The sequence below is a fragment of the Octopus bimaculoides genome, chromosome 3, assembly GCF_001194135.2.
Source record: "Octopus bimaculoides isolate UCB-OBI-ISO-001 chromosome 3, ASM119413v2, whole genome shotgun sequence".
Taxonomy (NCBI): Eukaryota; Metazoa; Mollusca; class Cephalopoda; order Octopoda; family Octopodidae; genus Octopus; species Octopus bimaculoides.
The window spans coordinates 20,811,747-20,814,245 of NC_068983.1; the positions used below are offsets into that span (position 1 = coordinate 20,811,747).

A 2,499-nucleotide genomic window follows, 5' to 3' on the forward strand; every position below is an offset into this window, starting at 1 on the left:
TCTTTTGTGTTGAATACGTACACTGCTATAATATTACGATTCTTGTTTACTGCTATAATATTACGATTCTTGTTTACTGCTATAATATTACGATTCTTGTTTATGCCCTTACATCACGCACTTACATCACGCACTTCAAATGTTTTTATAAATACATATACTATGTATATTTAGAAATGTCATGGGCATGTTGCTTTTTATTCACTTATATTTCAAGAATTTTGTTCGTTGGTCTTTTGTGGTCTCTTGTGCAATTACTTTCATGGTCTTTGCACAACCTGGTTTACTGGCGCTATTGTTGACGTTATTGAAATCGCTGGTCACCATTGTTTTATGATTGCGTTCTCAACAGTGGCATACTACGCTTAGAGAACATTTTATTCCCTCCCTGTTCTGCAGAACAACACACTACAAAAATACGATATCAATTTTTTTCTTCAATATCTATAAGCAAATAAACCCTTGCACAAACTGTGGCGTGGAAGACAGAAAATTAACAGTATTAGTATTTTCCCAGTTATCTCTGTTTAGAAGTGACGGAAAACACTGATAGCGGCCTCCTCTTCCTTATTACTAAGAAGTTTGACCTTAGATGAAAGAGTTAAAAACCTCGTTAGGTGACTGATATCAACCATATCAAAATAACTACTTGAGATTGAAGATATATAAGTTCATCACACTAAACTCAACGAGTGTGTCCAAACATTTTGTTTACACCTTTTCGAAATGTACATATATAATAAATGTATTTACGCACTTCTGTGCATGTTCTTTCTGCATGAGGTGTGGATATTTTAATTAAACATTCGTAATATTCAATTTCTTACCAACGTAGTAGTTCATTCATCAACTCAATTTCTGTGTAACATGAAATCTGTTTTTATTCTTTTCTCTTTTTCATCTTGTCTATTTTCCAGATTCTTCTGTAAGAAGAAGTCTTCAGGGAGTCCAAGTCATTTAACTGCCCTGAAACCTGCTGCAAACACCTTTTATTCAGGAAGACAATTTCAGGTAAAGAAAGTAATCGTTATTGCATACGTTCGCACACATAGCTACACAAATACATACACACAGAAACCGCACTCCCATACACGCACACATATTTTGGTATATATATATATATATATATATATATATATATATATATATATATGTGTGTGTGTGTGTGTGTGTGTGTGTGTGTGTGTGTGCGTGTGTTTATATATACATATACATATATATATATATGTACGTATGTATATGTATCTATGTATACATACATATGTATAATTATATATGTGCACATAAATATATACGTGCAAGCATATATATATATATGTATGATATATACACACATATATATATATATATGTATATTTACGTGTATGTATATATACATACATATGTGTGTATATATATGTGTGTGTGTGGGTGTGTTGAGTATATAATTACAAAGATATATAAACAAGATATATAGTCAATTTCATTATATATGTGCGTGTGTGTGTGCGTGTGTGTGTGCGTGTGTGTGTGCGTGTGTGTGTGTGTAGTCAATTTCATTATCTCTTACAATTTCATAAACTCCTGTCCCTCTGTTCGATTACACAATTTTCTTGATTTATATTTGACAAGTATTTTCCAACCCTTTCTCTTGAGAATTTGTGATTATTGACGTTTTTTTTTTCTTTCTCGCACTTCTTACTGCATTCAATTTTATGTTGTAGATCTCTTTGATTTTTTTTTTAATACCTTTTTTTTCATCGCTCCCCATTTTATTATTCTCTTATGCTTGAAGCTTAAATCATGAAATTGAAATTTCCATATGCTAATGGTTGGACAAATACAAATATACATGTATTTCTGTTGAGATTCTATTTATTTTCTTTATCTATCTTTTTCTATTCTACATAGCAATTTGCTTATTTCCAAAATTGATTCCGAAGTCTTTACACTGTCCTAAAAGGTCTTAGCCGAATTAGGTTTACTCATTCCATTTTCGTAAAGTTCTATCTTTTGCATTCTTTTTCTCTTCCTCTTTTCCTTACTCCCTTAGTTTCGTATTTTTTTATGTCTTTCTCTCACTCTAATCTCTTGCACTGTATTTCTTCTTCTTTCACCTCTACATTTTAATACCTTATATATATATGCTTCTTTTAAAATCTCATCTCATTCTCTCTCTAACTCTCAAGCTAATCTATCTAGCTTTCAACATTTGAATCTATTATTTGCCATATATTTTCCAATCTTTTTTACTGTAAGCCTTCTTGTGTTTTATTCACAAAACATAAAATCATTCACGTAATCAAACCATTTTAATATTCATCTAGAGATGAAATTTATTGTAAACGAAGAGATTTTGTATTTTGATACATGAGAAATTATCGAAACACCTCGATTTATTGACACTTCTAATATTATATCAACTATAGCATGGAAGTTAACAACTATTGAAACATTTTTATCAAAAACACACGGGGTAGATTTTTTATTTAAAATCTCCAGTGCTTACTACTATAATTG

General features: G+C 30.7%; 1 protein-coding gene across 6 annotated transcripts in view; it reads left to right on the forward strand.

Moving 5' to 3' along the window:
* Positions 1-2,499, forward strand: part of LOC106884261 (inactive histone-lysine N-methyltransferase 2E) — a 514,331-nt gene that overhangs the window by 460,424 nt on the left and 51,408 nt on the right. For all 6 annotated transcript variants that reach the window (XM_052966073.1, XM_052966075.1, XM_052966074.1 and 3 more), the window contains exon 4: positions 918-1,011. In XM_052966073.1, coding sequence (XP_052822033.1) covers positions 918-1,011 — 94 coding nt within the window. The remainder of the gene's footprint in view (positions 1-917; positions 1,012-2,499) is intronic.